Source organism: Equus asinus, chromosome 20, assembly GCF_041296235.1.
Source record: "Equus asinus isolate D_3611 breed Donkey chromosome 20, EquAss-T2T_v2, whole genome shotgun sequence".
Taxonomy (NCBI): Eukaryota; Metazoa; Chordata; class Mammalia; order Perissodactyla; family Equidae; genus Equus; species Equus asinus.
The window spans coordinates 98,006,017-98,024,256 of record NC_091809.1 but is presented as its reverse complement, the minus strand read 5'-3'; the positions used below and the strand labels follow the sequence as shown (position 1 = coordinate 98,024,256).

The following is an 18,240-nucleotide window of genomic DNA, read 5'->3' as shown; positions in this document are numbered from 1 at the left end:
AAAACAAACACACAGACAAAGAGAATAGTTCAGTGTTTACCAGGGGAAGGAGGCTGTGGGGTGGGCACAGGGAAAGGGGAGCACTTATACGGTGACTGACAAATAACAATGTACAACTGAAATTTCACAATGTTATAAACTATTATGACCCCAATAATAATTTTTTTAAAAGTATGGGGGTGGTTTAGATGCAATAAGATTGGCAAAATGCTAATGATTCTTAAAGCTGGATTACCTTACCTGAGTACATGGGGGTTCATTATACTATGCTCTCTCATTTTGTATGTATATAAAATTTTTCATAGTAAAATGTTTTGTTAACATTATCATCTCAAAAAGAAAAGCTTAATTATGACATAACTTAGAGTAGATTTGGGGGGGGGGGGGTTGATCCTATTTGCAGTTCACCCAGCTTCTTGAATTTGTAGGATTATGTCTTTTGCAAAATTTGGGAACTTTTCAGCCATTATTTCTTCAAATACTCTTTTAAACCCACTCTTTCTGCTCTCCTTCTCAGACACTGAGGATACGAATTTTGGATCCTTTGTTAATTTCCTTTAGGTCCCTAAGGCTCTGTTCCTTTTGTTTCCATCTATTTTCTCTGTGTTGTTCAAGTTGGGTAAATTCTATTGATGTATCCTGAAACTCTCAGATTCTATCTTCTGTCATCTCCATGCTACTATTGAGCCCATTCAGCAAGTTTTTAATTTCCATTATTGTATTTTTCAATTCTATAATTTCCATTTGTTTCTTTTTTATAACTTCTATTTCTTTTCTGAGATTTTCCATTTTGTTCATTTTTTTCAAGAGAATTTGTAATTGCTCACTGGAACATTTTTATCATGGCACTTTAAAATTCCTTGTCAGATAATTCCAAATCTGATTCATCTTGGTATCAGGAGTGATTGTCTTTTCTCATTTAAGTTGTAATTTTCCTGTTTGTTAGTATGACAGGTGATTTTTATTTTATCATCATCATTTTGGCTATTATGTTAGAAGACTCTGGGTCTTATGTAAATCTTTTATATTAGGACGTAGTCTCCTTGTTTAGATTTAGCACACAGGTCCTGGTCTACTTTTTAGTCTGTGGTTCTAATGACAATTTAATTTTCAGAGCATTCACAGTGGTGTTTCAGTCTGCTTGATTTTCTGTGGTGCCACTATGGTTCACACTGGTCGCTGCTGGTGCCTCTGGTGGAGGGAGACAGGAGCAGGGAGGGGAAGCCTCCTCACCTGGGCTACCTAGTACCTCTAGCTGGGGGAAAGGAGTCTCCAGGCCACAGGGACAAAGATCACTTTCTGGGCTAGGCACTTGTGGTGGTGGTAGCCCCCCTGCCAGGTCCCCTAGCCACCCAGTGTCTCTCCCTAGGAAGGGGAGTCTCATGCCCAACAGGAAATGAAAGAACTTCCCATGGCCACTTGTCAGTGATGTTCCCTATCAATTCCCCTTTGCTGGAGCCACCAGACTCGCTTAGTGTTGTCGGCAGGATTCTCATTCAAACTCAGGGAGGGAATAAGCCTACTTGCATCACATTCTGTTGCTATATTGGAAGTTGGGGCTTTGGGTCACCTTTTGCTATTGGGTAGGAGTCATAAGACACCCTGTCACTATGATTTACCTCCATTACTGGGGTCCACCCTCCTCTTTCCATTTTTCAGAGTTCTCACTTGGTTGCCTCTTGCATTATTTCCATAGTTTATAGCTGTACTTAGCAGAGAGGAGCCAAATTAAATCTGATGATACATGCAGAGCACATAAAGCAATGTACAGTATGTATAGGTAAAGTGCAACAAATATTATTAGTATTAATATTATGGAAAGTGATGAGATAAAAACACAGAAAAAATGGTATCAGAGGTCAAAGGAAATATAAATAACTTTAATCTTAATAGTTAACAGAAACTTTATGGAAGAAGTAGCATTTGAGCTGAGCTATCAATTTATTTATTTTTTTAATTTTTTTTTTTAGGAAGATTAGCCCTGAGCTAACATCTGCTGCCAAGCCTCCTATTTTTGCTGAGGAAGACTGTCCCTGAGCTAACATCCGTGCCCATCTTCCTCCACTTTATATGTGGGACACCTACCACAGCATGGCTTGCCAAGCGGTGCCATGTCCGCACCTCCGAACCGGCAAACCCCGGGCTGCCGAAGCGGAACATGCCCACTTAACCGCTGCACCACCGGGCCAGCCCCTGAGCTATTAATTTAATAGGATTTTCTTTATAAAGATTAGGAGAAAATTTCTTACAATAAAATTAAAAATGTATTTGAGGGATCTTATTCTTCAAAAAGAGAGAGCATAAATAAAGGTAAAATAGTGATGTACAGGGAACACAAAATTATTAAAGTACAGGCTATATTAAAAAAAATGGAGCAGTGGAAAATACGGTTGGAGAGGCTTGTCGGGACCAAATTTTTGAGAACACTGGATTCTAGGCTAAGGAATATGGGCAATGGAGAATAATGGATTTTGAACAGGTCAAAGAGAAAGAAGAAAGCAAGGAAAGAGAAAAGAAGTGATGGAGAGCATTGAAATTTTAAAGAGGATAAGAAGGCAATATTTATGTTAAGACCTGACATAGGTGTGGGAAAAGAGCATTCCAGACGGAGAGACTAGCAAGTGCAAAGACCCAGAGGCAGAAGCCTGCCTGGCTTGTCTGAGGAATAACAAGGAGGCCAGTGTAGCTGGAGCAACGTAAATGAAGGAGAAAGTAGGAGAAGATGAGGTCAGAGAAGATAAAGGGAGTAAAGGAAAAGATCGTATTGTATAAGTCTTTTAAGTCCATGATAAGGATGTCAGTTATTATTCTGGGAGAGATAGGAGTCTAATGAGCAAGAGAGTGACATAGTATGACTTATGCCAGATCAAAGTGAATATTCAGATTATTTGCTATAATTTTAAAAGTTGAACTTGAATTCCTATTTCCCACTAGCTTATATTTGGCAAATTCTTGTTTTTGTGCAGAGAGCTAAGAATGGATTGTACATTTTAAAGGGTTATTGAAGAAGAGGAATAGGGGAAAGGGAGACGGGAGGAGGTGAAGAAGGAGGAGGTGGAAGTGGCGGCTATATATCACCTGCAAATGCTAAAATATTTACTGTCTGGTCTTTATAGAAAAAAAATTGCTAACTCCTGTCTTATACAATAATTTCAGAGATATTTAGTATTATTATTGAAATTAATATATTAGCTCACATTTTTATTGAATGCTACTATGTACCAGGCACATATTATTATTATTTTAATCAGCCCCCTGAGGGAATTGGTATTATTCCCAATTTAAAGATGAGGAAATAGATTTAAAGTGACTTAAGAGGCTTGCCTAATTTTTTAGCTAGGAGGGACTTGTTTGTATCAACCCAACTCTTCTGCCTACAACTAGTCTAGAAAAGCCAAAATAAAATACAAATAGCATCCTCAAGGCATCAGAGCACAGTCAAGCAGCCAGGGCTGGAAAGAACAAGAACCCAGGGTTAAGAGAAAAAATTGAAATGAACACAACATTCTGTGCTACTTTTTCTGTCAGTGAATTTGCTACTGATTCATAACTGGCACAGGACAGATAGGATGAGAAGCAGAGCAGTTAAGAGGTTAGGAAACAGAGTGGAGCTTTCTGTAGTCTCAAGGGGCTGGGAGACAAAATTGGAATTTAGGGTTATCAGGCTAGGGGCTTTAAAGGCCAAGCAGGATCCCAGAGAGAAGAGAAAAACAAAGAAGGAAGCTTGAATTCACAGCTGCTTTTCCCCTGAAGACATTTGCCAATGTGTAAACAGTGGCCAAGAGATGAAGAAACCAAGCAAAAATTCTCAAAAAGATTTCCATTTTGAAAGTAAAATAGAGCTTTCAGCAGTCTCAGTGATGAAGGGAACAAAAATAGGAGCTCCTAGAAAAACATCACTAACCAAACTATTCTTGAACAAATATAAAACTATTTAAAAAACTGAACCCATAGGGGCTGGCCCCGTGGCCCAGTGGTTAAGTTCGCGCACTCCGCTGCAGGCGGCCCAGTGTTTCGTTGGTTTGAATCCTGGGCGCGGACATGGCACCGCTCATCAGGCCATGCTGAGGCAGTGTCCCACATGCCACAACTAGAAGGACCCACAACAAAGAATATACAACTATATACCAGGTGGCTTTGGGGAGAAAAAGGAAAAAAATAAAATCTTTAAAAAAAAAAAAAAAAAACTGAATCCATAATCTAAAACTTGTTCATAAAAAAAGCTCCAAACTGACATGGTTTCACCAGAGCATTCTTCCAAACATTAAAGGAAGAAATAATATCAATCTTACCAAACTTTGCCAGATAACAGAAAGAGGGTATTTACCCTCTTTAAGAGCCCATCTTATTTTATCAGGCCAGTATACCCTTTTTACCAAAAACATACCAAGAACATTACAAAAAACAAAAATTATAGGCCAACTCTCTCTCACAAACATGGATTCAAAATTCCAAAACAAAATATTAACAAATAGAATCCAATGATATACATTTTAAAAAGAAAATGTATCTTGATCAAATTTGGGAATGCAGGGATGGTTTAATACAGAAACAAAAATTAAACAATATAATGCAACATACTAATAGAAAAAATGGGAAAAAATACAGGGATCATCTCAATAAATGTAGAAAAAGCAACTGATAAAAATTCTACACCCTTTCATGACTTAAAAGAGGAAAAAAGCCCTTAGTAAACAAGGATTAGAATGGAACTTCCTCAATCTGATAAAGGGCATCCACAGAAAACATTAGTGGTGAACACGCTGAACATTTTCTCCCTGAGTTCATGAACAAGACAAGGCTGCCTACTAGTACCAGGTCTATTCAGCACTGCACTGGGGATCCTAAATAGCACAATAACACAAGAAAAATAAAGAAATGCCATGGGATTGGAAATAAATAAACAAATTTGTCTTTATTCATTGATGAGCTTATTGTGTCCCTAAAGACTAAAAGAATCTTCAGACAAGCTATTAGAATTAATAAAAGAATTTAGCAAGGTCATTGGATACAAGAATCAATATTAAAAAAATCAACTGAATTTCAATGAAACAGCATAAACTATTAATAACATAAAAATTTTTAAAAATTGGTAACTTTTACAAAAACATTTGCAATTTAAAGAATTAAACATCTAGGAATAAATCTAACAAAACATGTGCAAGACCCCTACACTGAAAAGATTATTAAGATAAAGATGACTCAAATAAGTGAAGGACATACCATTTTCATGAATCGAAAGCCTCAAAATTACAAAGATGTAAATTCTCCTTATATTGATCTATAGTCAGAATAATCTCAACGAAAATCCTAGGAGAAAGTTTATTCTAACTTTTATATGAAAACACAGAGCCAAGAATAGCCAAGATAACTCTGAAGAACAAAACTGAAGAACTTATATTATCAGATATCAAGACATTATAAAGCTGCAGTAATTAAAGTAATGAGTGTCGTATCAGTGTTTCAGGATAGACAAACTGACCAACAGACCAGAACAGAAAGTCCTGAGACAAATCTACACACACGTGGTCACTTGACTTATGACAAAGGTGACAATACAGTGCAAAGAAGAAAGAATGTTTATTTTTTTCAATAACTGGAACTAGTTCAATTGGATATCTATATGGAAAAAAATGTATCGACCTATAAATCATGCAATACAGAAAAATCAATTCCAGATGCATTACAGATCTAAAGGTAGAAAGTAAAACAAACACAACTTCTAGGAGGTAACAGAAGAAAATCTTCACAACCCAGGGGATAGACAAAGAGTTCTTAAACAGGACACAAAAAAACCACCAGCCAAAAAGGAAATGATCGATAAAGTGGTATAAATGGAAATGATTGATAAATATAGAGTATTTTCATCAAAAGACATCATGATAAACCATAAACTGGGAGAAGACTTTTTCAACGCATACATTATATATATGTCCAAAATACATAAAGAACTCCTACCAATCACTAAGTGAAAGGTACATAATGAGTAGAAAAATGGGTAAAAGACCTGACCAGAGGATATCTGGGTAGCAAATTAAGAAAAGATCCTCAACCTGATGAGTCATTGGTGAAACGCAAATACTAAAACCACAATGAGATGCTGTTCCACAGTCACCAGAATGATTTAAAACAGACTCTACCAAGTGTTGGCAAGAATGTGGAGCAACTAGAACTTTCATACACTGCTGATGGTTGGGTAAAAATTGGTAAAACCTCTTTGGAAAATCATCTGGTGCTAGCTACTAACACTGAACATATGCATGCACACCCTGTGACCCAGCAAGCCACTCTAAGATATACACCCAACAAAAGACATCAGGAATGTTCCAGCAGCATTACTTGAAATAGCCAAAAAATGAAAATAAAACAAATGTGCATCTTCTCTAGAAAGGATGAATAAATTGTTGTACATTCATTCAATGAAATACTAAATAGAATAAAAATGAATGAATTATTGCTATGTGCAATAATATGAATTAATCTCACAGAGAAAATTTTGAAAGACAGAAGCAAAACAGAAAATACATATGATTGATTCCATTTATATAAAATTAAAAAACAGGAAAAACTAAGTTGTGATGACCAAATTCGGGACTGAGATGACACTTGCGAGAAGTTGATGACTAGGAGGGGAGCATATAGGGGCTTTGGGGGTGCTGAATTCTTCATCGGAAAGATGGTCACATGTATATATTCACTTTGAGAAAATTCATCAAGTTGTACTCTCATGATTTGTGCACTTTTATATATGAGTGTTACACTTCAATATTTTTTAAAGGATTATTAGGAAGAGGAAGAGAGAGAAGAGCGAAGAAAAAAAATGAGAGAAGTGCCTGATATCACATACCAGGTCTGTCTGACTACAAGCTTATGCTCTTAACCATTACTGCTTATTTATCTTTAGATATTACTAGTAATTTAGAAACTCTTTTAATTGGAAAGTGAGGATCTTAGTGAATAGGACTGATAAGAAAGCCCACTGTGTAGGTCAAGGAACCAGCTCCTTTTAGGTCAGATGTGGCCTTCTTGACTTCATCTGACAGCAAGAGATACGTTATTTTGCTCACCAAAGCCCAGAGATGACTTTATCCTTATAGGCTTATTCTTGTAGCTATTCCATTCACAGTTTAAGAACAAAAATCAACCATTCAAAGGGATATTCATTTTTCAAAAATTGGTGTTGGGACAACTAACCAAATAAATCTAATAAACAGGGTAACGCTTCTATAAACACAAATGACAAAGATTTAATCTTTGTTAATGTTTATCTATTACTATGAAAAACATGAGGTTTCAAAACAGCATATGAAACATAATATTATAATTTCTGTAGAATAGAATACACAAACCCACATTTCAATACAATGGGAAAATGGGGAAAGATCTATAAAGACATACACCAAAAGTTAACATAATTAACATAGTCATTGTTTGATGTTTATGAGTGGTTTTTCTTTTTTCTCCTATACTGCTATTTTCAATTCTTCTGATATGAACATATATTACTTGAGTGATTAAAAGAAATCTTTAAAAAGTACCTATTATATGATTCCATTTATATATATAAAGTTCATAAATAAGCAAAACTAAGTGCTAGAAGTCAGGATAGGGTTATCTTTGAGGATATAGGTAATGATAAGAATGAGGCCTACGTGAGGCTTCTGGGATGCAGGTAATGTTCTATTTCTTGACATGAGTACTAGTTACTTAAGACGTTAAGTGTCTGAAAAGTCATTGAGCTATGCACTTTTCTGTATGTGTAATTCAATAAAAAGTTTACCAAAAACTCTAAGCAGAATGTTTTTGGCTTCCCTAGTATAATATTTTGCCAACTGCTTTGCTTTTTCTCATATACGGCCTATATTTTTTTCCTCTGTGGATCAGCTGTCTATGATCAGGAAAAAAACCTCATCCTTAATATAGAATTATCACTTTATTCTGAGCCAAGATTATATTAGCAACATTTTTAAATTATTTATAAGTTTGGTTTCTTACCATTTTCTTTTTCCCTTACAAGTAAAATGGTTCTTTTTAAATTTACCTAAATGAAAGTCCTACTTATTTTAGTTCCGTTAAAGAAAATCTTATCGCATACAAATCTTGTGACTGTAACTTTAAATATCAAAACTTTTATTACAGATATTAATTACTAGTGATATCACTTATATTTACCTGATAATGAGGTTTATACCATTGCTTTAGGTCCCAATCCCAAAGAATCATCTGAAAAAAAAAAAATTCACTCAGTTACAAACCACAACCAAACAAACAAATACATGTAAAGACAAAATGGAGCATTTTCAATTACAGATACCTAAAATTGCTTAAAGTTTGGGTGAGGAATTGAGAAGGTCAGAATAAAAATTCTCTCTAGACAGATTATTTCATTAATTATACAATCTCTGATTGAGAAATCAAAAGAACAGTCAGAATAAAGTCACTAAAATAAGCTATATTAGCCTTAAAATATCGATTACCACAAAAAAAGAAAATATAAATCCAAAGTCATATCCAGTCACTAAAAATACAAGAGAAATTACAAATCATCAGACGCTCTCCCCCTCCCACCTTCTCCAAAAGATGGTCTCTGATCCTAAACCAGTGTCAATAGATGGCGCTATTTCCTTACCAATAAGGCAGTTCTGTCAAAAGCACTTCAAAAAGTTTGTCCTTGTGGTTAGATTAAGTATAAAGGAATGGATTTATAAAAAGCAACACACACTCCTTTTGATATTCAGATAATTAGTGATGGTTTTCCTGTTTGTCTCTTTTATAGGTTATCAATGGTAACTTCTTAGTCCCAGATTGGTCTTTTCCTGCCCTTCTTCCTAGCAGGCTTTCTGGCTGCCTCCCTTTCCAAGAGTTACTTTGCTCAAGAAAATAAAATCAGCTTTAATTTAGCAAGCTTAACTGCTATCTATGATAAATCCTAAATTTCCTTTAAGTTTGCTTAGTTAATAAACAGGTCTCCTCCTTTTGCCTAAATAATTTATTATAAATGTGATTTTCTACATAGCTTTGACCCCTCGTCTTGAAACAAGCCTATTTAATTGATAACATAATCACACAATTTCCATATATTTAATGATTTGTGTTGTTTCTTGTCCTTGGTCTTAAATCTCCTGGTTGCAAAAGATCTTAAAATATTACCTACTCTATCACTGGTCAAATATTTTATCAGGAGTTGGCAGTTTTTTTCTGTAAAGGGACAGATAGTAAATATTTTAGGCTTTGCAAGCCACATAAGGTCTCTGTGGCATATTCTTTGTTTTTTGTTTTTGTTTTACAATCCTTTAAAATGAAAAAAAGAAGAAAAAAAGCATTCTTAGCTCGAGGGCCATATAAAAACATGCTGCTGGCAGGATTTGGTCAATGAGCTGAGGTTGCTGACCTATTTTAGATTCCTTAATACACCCACCCCGAATCACACAAAAAATTGTCAGTCATCATCATCACCATGTCCTTGTCAACACTCTTGCAGGTCATCTCTTGCCAGTGGAGAGAAACCTATTCCTTCCCCAAGAAAATCCAGACATACCAAAACCACTTAGAAAACTCACAAACCAGTGCCCACAAAACGGCTATGGTGTGGAGCTACATGCAAAGTGTGTCATATGTGAGGAGACTCGCTAAAGTTCTGCAGGATTTCATAGGGCCCTAAGTGTGGTCCTGATAGAATTATTTCAGGTTGTGATTTAACCGGTATACATTCTAGATCTAGAGACATTAATTAATGTAGTTTAAGATGTTAACAACTTCCTAAGAATACTCACATTAAGATTAACATAACTTAAAATCCCTGAGTTTCCTTTATACTTGATATTGCTACGCTCCATTTTCTCCATGCTATTCTTATACAATTGGCTTTTAGACCTAACTACAATACTTTTCTTCTGTCCTGATATTAGCCTGTTAAAGTTTCTTTGGAGATTGAGGATGTCAACTAGCCTATTCACCATTCTTCCCATCGTCACGACATCTGTGAATCTGATATTTTCTTAAGTGGACCAATAAAAGTACAGAACAGACAGGAGTGAAGACAGAGTCACATGACGCGTCACTAAAAATTACCTACAAGATAGACATCAATTCATTAATTTGCATTCTGAATCTACAAACTTGCCTAACTATACTGTCATCCAATCCATACTTCTACTTTTCTTCTACAAGGATAACATCAAACAATGACAAATGCATAAACCTCATTTCCCCAATTTATTAGTCTAAGCAGAAGCGGACTTTTTGTTAACTCAAGCATACTTTCATCAGGATAGTTTCTGAGGATTGAGTCAGTTTTCCTTACCCCCAACTCCATTCACCATGATTAAATAAATATTATCTTTTTAAATAGTCACACTCTAATATCAAAAGCCGTATTTGTATTCCTATCATGCATTCTTAACAGGAGTCCTATCACTCCCAAGAAGGTGAAAATTGGTTCTTGGGAGAAAAAAAAAAAAATCCTTAAAAACATTAAAGGTTTGTGGCCCTCCAAATACCACAGTACACAAACAGATATACTGTAAATCTCTGGTATTAAAATTTCATAGATAGGGTGGGATGATTTAGGGGAAAAAAATCTCTAAAAAGTCTCTTTAGGGGAGTGATAGTGAAAATAAGGTTGAGAAACACTGATGTAAAGTAGTTCTGCTCCCGGCAGAACATTAGATCACACTCCGAGAAAGTTCCCTAGCGCACTGAGGCCGTCCTGAGGCTGCCTGCTCAGAAGCTGCTGCTGACATGAAGTCACGCACACCCTATTTTAACTGTAGTCTTAAGAGATCTCTGAAAACCTTACTATGTACGATGGGTGTTTTTTTCTTTACGCTTACTCTTTTTAGATCTCTTTACCGTAGTATTTTGTATTACAGACCATTCCCACTCCTCCCTGGCCCTTCATCCCATTACCATGGTTTTCTCTCACTTCTACTTACTAGGTTGGCTTTGAATTAACTCTTAAGCAGCAGCTCATTCTTATTTGCAGTCAATTTCTCTAGGATGAAAAATTACCTTTAACCAGAAAGTAGGTCTTAGTCTGAAATCTCTTGCACATTAGGAACTGAAAACAGATATAGTCAAAGCTACAAATTGCTAGTGGACTGCCTTCTGTATAATTCGAACAACTAGAATATTAGACATTTTGAGAAAACAAAATTTTCTGCATAAGTAGTGGATGATGTATGATCCAGGAATTCTGCAGCTAGGTACATCTTAGAACAGTGTTATTAAAAGTGTGGTCCAGGGGCCTGCCTGGTAGTATCATGAATGGGTTTGCACATTCTGCTTTGGCAGCCTGGGGTTCACAAGTTCAGATCCCAGGCATGAATTTACACAGTACTCGAAGCCATGCTGTGGTGGCGTCCCACAGACAAAAAACACAGGAAGATTGGCACAGATGTTAGCTCAGTGACAATCTTCCTCAAGTAATAAGTAGAGGATTGGGGCTGGCCCCGTGGCCAAGTGGTTAAGTTTGCATGCTCCACTGCAGGCGGCCCAGTGTTTCGCTGGTTCGAATCCTGGGCACGGACATGGCACTGCTCATCAAACCATGCTGAGGCAGCATCCCACACGCCACAACTAGAAGGACCCACAACGATGAATATACAACTATGTACTGGAGGGCTTTGGGGAGAAAAAGGAAAAAAAAAAGCAGAGGATTGGCAACAGATATTAGCTCAGGGCCAATCTTCCTCACCAAAAAAAAAAAAAAAAAGTGTGGTTCACAATAAGATAAACACAGAAATTAAGAGTAAATGTTCAGAAATTTTCATAGCAATTTGACATTGTTGAGACATTTTTATTGTATTTTACAAAAGCATCAATCTACAACAGATTGGGGGAAAAATTCCAAAGCTCAATTCTTTACTATATAGTTTGACACCAGGAGACAAGAACACAAATGCATGTAGCTGTACTGTTTGGGGTAGCAAGAAAACTAGACACAATCCATGTGCCCACCAATAACAAAATGGAGAAATTTCGGTATAACCATACAGTGGAATACAACAGTGAAAATGAATGAAGTATGGCTATATACCATATGAATGAATCCCAGAAACAAATGATTAATAAGAAACGCAAGTCACAGAAGGATACACACAGTATAATTTCATATGTGTAAAATAAAATATACATTGAAATACTTTTAAGGAACATAAATATATGGAAACTATAAAGAAATTCAAGATGGTGATCATCTCTAAAGGAGAAGAAAAGGACACTGGATGGGAATGGCACAGAGGGACTTCAAAGTTATTGGTAATGTTCAAAGTTAATGGTAATGGTGGGGAGATGGTGTTTGTTATCCTTAGTCTCTATACTTGATGCATATTTTATAGGTATACATTCAGCTTTAATAAAAAATTAAGAATTTAGGAAGGTAAAGAAGTAGAGACAATGACTAGAGAAAACTCTAGAGAAATTGTGCTGTGAAAGGCTAGAATGAAATGGAGCAATAGTTGGAAAAAAAATGAGGATAATACTTTTGTTGTTGTTAACATGGTGGGTTCTAGAGCTTGTGTGTACTTGATAGGAATGATCGAGGACAGTAGGAGAACTAATGATGTAGGACAGTGAGAGATATATGCAAAGGAGAAAAATCCATAGCGAAAATGTTGCTCAATGTCTCTATAATATTAGCACTTAGATAAAAATTTAAACTAGGAAACAGTAACAGAGTATTAGCCGTTATTTATCAGATTCTGATCTGTGAATCACTAGTTGTTCATCAGGGTCTCGAATATTTAGAGGGAAAAAAGAATCGATTTAGTTTACATATATTTCAAAATTGTAAAATGTAAGATTAATTCTGATATCCACAGAAATCTCATCATCACCTTGATAACCATTATATTCTCAAAATCTGGGCAGGTGCCCTAAAGCCTACATTGTTCTGTAATAGTACAAATCATCTTAGCTAAAGTATTTTCAGGTCATTCAAATATTATTGTTTATATCAGTTAAATTTGCATTTCATTGTGTTGCATTATATCCCTAATCAAAATAATAAATGGCTCAAAATTGGTTTCCTAAAGCTTAAAATATTAATAAAAACAGTAACATAAATAACTCAGAATAAATGCTAAGCATAGATCAAAAATAAGCCTTAATGCAAGCAGAATACTAATCTGTGCATGTCATAATACCACACAAACCCATAAAAACAAAAATATTACTAAGACATACAACAGTGACTATCTAAAAGCTGGATTTTTTTTTTAGACTTGCAATTCATTGACCCTATATTCTTCTGCATGTTGCCCACTTTGAAACTTTACCAAATAATGATAGGAAGCCATGGAAACTTTTATGACATATTCAAACAAAACTTTTAATAAAAGCCTTTTTGGTAAATCAATAAATAGAATTTTTATAGAATAAGCACAAAATGCTTTCTTATGTGAAACTAAAGATTTTTGTTCTTAAGAGACAAAAACTATAGAGGAATCATTCAGATTCTGTGCTTCTCATAGCAAAAGGACGTTAAAAAAAAAAAGACAAACTATTGCCAAGACACTTGTAATACTAGCCTCATAGATGATAAACATTACACTGGAAGAGAGAACAAATCAAATAACATCCAAAATGTATTTACAAATGACATCCTAGGACATCACAGAATTTAAAAAGCATATAATGTAAATAATCACTGTCACATTCATACACAGCAGATAACTTACTTTATTACTGGAGAAACGAACTCATGTGTTGAGTCCAAATGAGCTCGTGGTGAGTGTGCAATACATATGAGGAAGGATGGTAGACAACTTTTATGTGTTTATCACAGAAAAACCCATACTACAAAAGATGATTTTTTCTCCTATTTAATGTTTATTTTGTGAACTATGATAAAGACTGGAAAAAGTGTGTTGGAGTCAGCTCAGAGAATCAGGTTATCTGTACAGCAAGGAAGAACTCTGCTAAACAATAAGAGTATCTCCTAACTACAAACCTACGTGCTACTTTATTCACAGAAAATAGCTGGTGGTTAAAACACAGATACTGGGCCTGATCCAGTGTTAAAGAAATAGCATAAATGTAAATGCACTCAGTTTTTAGCCACAGAGTATACATCCTCTAAGTGTGCTGTGGAAAAATGGAGCAAATATAAAAGTACAAAAAAACAAATATAGAGGTCAGCCCAGTAGCATAGTGGTTAAGTTCACGCTCTGCTTCAGCAGCCCAGGGTTTGCAGGTTTGGATCCCAAGTGCGGACCTACACACCGCTCATCAAGCCATGCATGCTGTGGTGGCATCCCACATACAAAAAATAGAGGAATCTTGGCACAGATGTTAGCTCAGGGTCAATCTTCCTCACCAAAAAAAAAAAGAAAAGAAAATATACAAGCATAAACAGTAAATATAACAGTATTTTCTTCAATAAAATGCAAAGAATTTCTATTTCTCAAGCTTTTAAATATAATGTCCATTAACTTAGCAATTGACACAGCCCTAAAAATAATCTTCAGTGAGAAATATCTACAATTCCAGGGTCCATGCTGAATCTGACTATTCAGAATCAACAGCCAAAAAGCACTTGCTGTCTTCTGTCATAAATTATTATTTTGCTTGGGTTTTTCCAATTTAAGAGAATTAGAGAAAAGAAAAAAATTTGGTTGGATATAGAATGAACCAACAACACAACCTATTCACTCATCACTGAGCTGAAGTAGAGATACCTTTAATATTGCAATGTTCACTGATATAAAAATACTGTAATTTTTTAGTTTTTAAAAATTATGGTGAATCATTTTTATACATTTATTTAAAACTAGTGGGGGCCTACCATGCATACTGAATATATAGTGGATGTTACATGGATATTAAAAGTTTAAGAAACATTTGTAGAAGCATTCATTCCTCTTACATAATAATCTGTAGCTCTTTTAAAATCTTATTTCCAAGTAGCAGACAGTATATGTTCTGTATATACATAGTGCCCAAGTCAGCAAAACTTCAGGCATCTAATCTTCAATCCCAATACCAAAGTAGATCCTGTAAATAATTTAAATATAAAAATAAATAAATAATATAGCTAAATTCTGAATTTTAGTAAAAAATAGAAATTATAGTGACTACAGTATGTTCTCAAAACATGGTTCTGTTATACTGTAAGACATCCTTTAATGAAAGTATGAAATTTTAATTTGCTGCTTTTAGGAGCTTCCATTATTATACAGTCAGGAATTGTTTAACAACAGGGATACGTTCTGAGAAAGGCATCGTTAGGGAATTTCACTTTTGTGTGAACATCATAGAGTGTACTTACACAAACCTAGATGATACAGCCTCCTACACACCTAGGCTACATGGTATAGTCTATGCTCCTAGGCGACAAACCTGTACAGCATGTTACTGTACTGAATACAGCAGGCAACTGTAACACAATGGTATCTGTGTATCTAAACATAAAAAAGGTACAGTAAAAATACAGTAAAACATTTTTTTAAAAATCATACACCTGTATAAAGCCCTTACCATGAATGGAGCTTCCAGGACTGGAAGTTGCTCTGGGTGGTGAGTCACTGAGTGAGGGGTGGGTGAATGTGGAGGCCTAGGACATTACTGGACACTACTGTAGACTTCATCAACGCTCTACATTTAGGCTACACTAAATTTATTTAAAAATTTCCCTTTCTTCAATAATAAATTAACCTAAGCTTACTGTAACTTTTTTACTTTATAAACTTTTAATTTTTTAAAATTTTTTGACTTTTGTAATAAGACTGAGCTTAAAAGACAAACACATTCTAAGGCTGTACAAAAATTTTTTTTCTCTATGTCGTTATTCTATAAGGTTTTCCTACTTAAAATTTTTTTTTTTTTTACTTTTTAAACTTTTTTGTTAAAAACTAAGACAGAAACACACACATTAGCCTAGGCCTAGACAGGGTCAAGATAATCAATATCATTGTCTTCCACATCCATATCTTGTCCCACTGGAAGGTCTTAAGGGGCAATAACATGCATGGGGCTATCATCTACTTTGAGAGCATTGCCTTCTTCTGGAACAGCTCCTGAAGGACCTGCCTGAGGTTCTTCTTGAGGAGCTGTCACTCTTTTCAGAAATATGTCCATAGAGGTTTGCTTGGTTTGTTTCTTTTCTTCATCATAGACTTGCTTGTAAGCAGATAATGCACCATGAACGTTCCTCTCTATTAATGAAAGCCTGTCAGTATTGGAGTCCACGTTTCAAACTTTTTAAGAAGCTTGACTTCTTAAAAAGAGGTCTGCAGAAGCTTCTGCTGAAAACTTCACTGTGAATTTTCTTGGGGATTCTTCTTTTTCTTTTCTTGCAGTTTCCTTTTCTCTTGCCTCTTCTTCAGCTATGCATTCCTATTCTAGTTCCAACAACTCCTCCTTGGTCAGTTCCTCAGGAACCAGCTCTAGAAGCTCCTCAATGTCATCTTCATCCACACTCAGGTTAAAGTTTTTTGCCATCTCAACTACAGCCTTCTTGATTTTTGCAACCTCCTTGTCCTTGACAAACCCTTTGAAGACACGGACAAACCTCTTGAGTATTCTTCCAGATGCCATTCACACACTCCTTGGTGACATCACCCCAAGCCCAAGCAAGGTTCTTGACGCAGTCACAGATGATGTAATCCTCCCAGAATTGTATCAGTGTCTTCCTCTGTTGCAGTAATAGCCTGGGCAAAGGTCCTTCTCAGGTAGTACGCCTTAAAAGCTACTATAACTCCTTGATCCACTGATTGCATCAAAGAGGTAGAGTCTGGAGGAAGAAACACTGCTTTGACATTGGGATGAAGATCGCCAATAAAAGGAGGATGTCTAGGGGCATTAACAACAATAAGCAAAATCTTGAAAGGTATGTTATTTTCCAAGCAGCACTTCTCCATTTTGCTGGCAAATCAATTCAGGAGGGCATCTTGGAATAGGAGCTGAGTCATCCATGACTTCCTACTACTCCTGTTGTCCACTGGCAGTGTGTGCTCACTGATATGCTTGAAGGCCCTGGGGTTGTCACTGTGCCAGATCACAAAGGGTTTCAATTTGTAGCCTGCAACATGGCCACTAAGCAAGATTGTTATCCTGTCCCTAAAAGCCTTGAAACCTGGCATTGACTTGGCCTTTTTATGTATGAAAGTCCTTTCAGGCATCCATTTCCACAACAGGGAAGTTTCATCCATATTGAATATTTGCTCTGGCAAGTAATTTTCCTCCATAATCAGCTTATCTAGAGTTTCCAAAAATTCTTCAGCTGCCTACATATCAGCACTCACAGACTCACCACTCACTTTCCACTGTGTGATGAATAACGATTCCTGAATCATTTAAACCACCCAGAGCTAGCAGTAAACTCAACATCGTAGCAGGGTCCAGCCTTTTCTTTCAACATTGCAAGAAAACTTTTTGCTTTGGCTGTGATTGTCATGGTGCTGAGAGGGATACACTTCTGTGTCTGGTCTTCAATCCAAGTCATTAGAAGTTTCTCCATGTCTGATACAGGCCTTTCTCGAATTTTTGCTAGTCTCATTGCCTTTAATGAAGCAGAGCCTTTCACAGCTTCCAGCACTTTGTTCTTGTTCTTCAAGATGGAATGGGAGACCATGTCTGACTGGCAAGCAATAATCATCACTGATTTTCCACCTTGGTAGCCCTTAATCACTTTTAATTTTGTTTCCAGGTCAATCACTCAACATAGCCTCCTACTGGCAACATTAGCAGTGGATTTTGTATGCTTAGGGGCTTTGATGAACAAAACAACATGAGATTAAATGAAGCACAAGAGAAAATGATGCAATCAAGAGACACAGTAAACACAAGGTGTATGAGGCTGCTGCTGGCCTAACACAGCATATTGTTTTACAGTAAACTTTTTTCTTTATAAGTAGAAAGAGTACCCTAAAGTACTCTAAACTAACGATAAATAATATAGTAAATACATAAACCAGTAACATAGTTGTATATTATCATTATCAAGTATTATAAGCTGTACCTAACAGTATATGCTATGCTATCATACAACTGGCAGTGCAGTAGGTTTGTTTACATCAGCATCACCACAAACATGTGAGTAATGCATTGTGCTGTGATGTTACAATGGCTACGATGTCAATTAGGCAATAAGAATATTTCAGCACCATTATAATCTTATGGGACCACCATCACATATGCAGTCCATCATTGACGAAAACATCGTTTCATGGCATATCACTGTATTTGCTTTCTTCTAAACTCCAATATAATACAATATCAGAAATTATTATATATCTTCAC

General features: G+C 35.9%; 1 protein-coding gene across 1 annotated transcript in view; it reads right to left on the bottom strand.

The window, feature by feature from the left end:
- The window catches only part of PDE3B (phosphodiesterase 3B), a 186,665-nt gene that overhangs the window by 75,223 nt on the left and 93,202 nt on the right, over positions 1 to 18,240 (bottom strand). Inside the window, exon 2 of the mRNA XM_044752259.2 lies at positions 8,173 to 8,223. Within this exon, the coding sequence (XP_044608194.2) occupies positions 8,173 to 8,223 (51 nt within the window). The remainder of the gene's footprint in view (positions 1 to 8,172; positions 8,224 to 18,240) is intronic.